We start from the raw sequence: 1,305 nt of genomic DNA on the forward strand, positions 1-1,305 counted from the left end.
CGCGGTTCTCCCCTGTTCCAACCCTCAGTTCAAAACCTCCACGACCCCAAACCCAAAATAACCACAATCCCCACAAAAACCGCCAACCCCTTCCTCCAACTCCAAACCCCTGCTCCCTTAGCAACCACAGCCCACACCCCACCGGCCAAAAGAACCCCATCACCGAACCCCACAGCATGTCATCCAGCGGTCCTGCTGCCCCCGACGTTGTCCCGACCCCATAATTCGCAATCCCCGCATCACCACTGCCACTGGCCCCACCTGTCCCCATGCCGCTGCCGCCCATCTCCATCGAGCCCGCAGAAGCCCCCTCGTCCATCCATATATCTTCAAGGCGTCGCAGCTCCGCGCCGGACGGCATTGTATCCGGCGTATACGAGAGGGACTGGAGGGCGAGGAACTGCGAGCGCAGTGCAGACACTTCGGCAGATGTGAAGCCTGCTTCTAACAAGCGGTCGAAGCCTCTGGGACCAGTGGGGGTAGGTGATGGACGGGTGGAGGTGGATGCTGATTGGGCGTGCTGCTGGCCGTGGCCATGGTGTGTAGAAGTGGAAGTGGAAATGGTACCACGCGGTGCGGTAGCAAAAGCATCTAAGGACGATGACGAGGAGGAGGATTGTGGTGGGTTGTTGAGAGAAGAAGAAGAAGAAGGGATAAGCAGAGAGGAGGACTTGCTATCCACCACTGGCCGCTTGGTCCCTTCCCAGCCCTCTGTATCATCTTCTTCCGCCGCACGTGCAAGCCGCGCCTCCACCTCTAACTCTGCTGCGGAGAGGATGATATCTCCGATCGAGCAGTGAATGTACGTCCGTAGCTGTGGTGTGGGCGGATCACGCACGGGTGCTTTGCCTTTGTCTTTCACATTCCTATTCCCAGCACCGACCAAATAGGAGTAATCCGGCAACGGGGATGAGGTCTTATGGTTATTATGTCCGATCCCAGGTATGGTAGAGGCGATTTTTAGACTGGAGGCGAGAGGAGAGGTATCATTGAGGGCCTTGCCAGCATATATGAGGCGGAGACGGTGTGTGGAGAGGTCCTGTGGGAGATGTTGGCGGATGAGTTGTTTGAGGCCCGCGGCTGTCAGGAGGGTTGGGTCAGGGATTTCGAGGAGGACATCTGGGATTGAGGCAGAAAAACGGATCGTGAGGAGGAGGGTGAGGTCGGGGGGGAGGTGTTCTGTCATAGTTGCTTTGCTGGAGATGTTCTTCATTTACTTGTGTAGATTGGATTTTGTGATGCATTTTCTATCCATGGATGTTGGTTGGAGCCCGCAAAATGAAGCACGTGATTCTTAGTACCGTG

General features: G+C 56.2%; 1 protein-coding gene across 1 annotated transcript; it reads right to left on the minus strand.

Annotated features, from left to right (window-relative positions):
- Nucleotides 1-24: 24 nt before the first annotated feature.
- HCBG_03525 (uncharacterized protein) lies at nucleotides 25-1,213 on the minus strand (the record flags this gene model as incomplete). Its single annotated transcript, XM_045430574.1, has 2 exons — nucleotides 25-89; nucleotides 262-1,213. The coding sequence occupies 2 exons, from the start codon at nucleotides 1,211-1,213 to the stop codon at nucleotides 25-27; spliced, it is 1,017 nt and encodes a 338-aa protein (XP_045288717.1).
- Nucleotides 1,214-1,305: the final 92 nt, after the last annotated feature.

This window comes from Histoplasma capsulatum (assembly GCF_000150115.1).
Source record: "Histoplasma capsulatum G186AR genomic scaffold supercont2.4, whole genome shotgun sequence".
NCBI classification, from domain to species: domain Eukaryota; kingdom Fungi; phylum Ascomycota; class Eurotiomycetes; order Onygenales; family Ajellomycetaceae; genus Histoplasma; species Histoplasma capsulatum.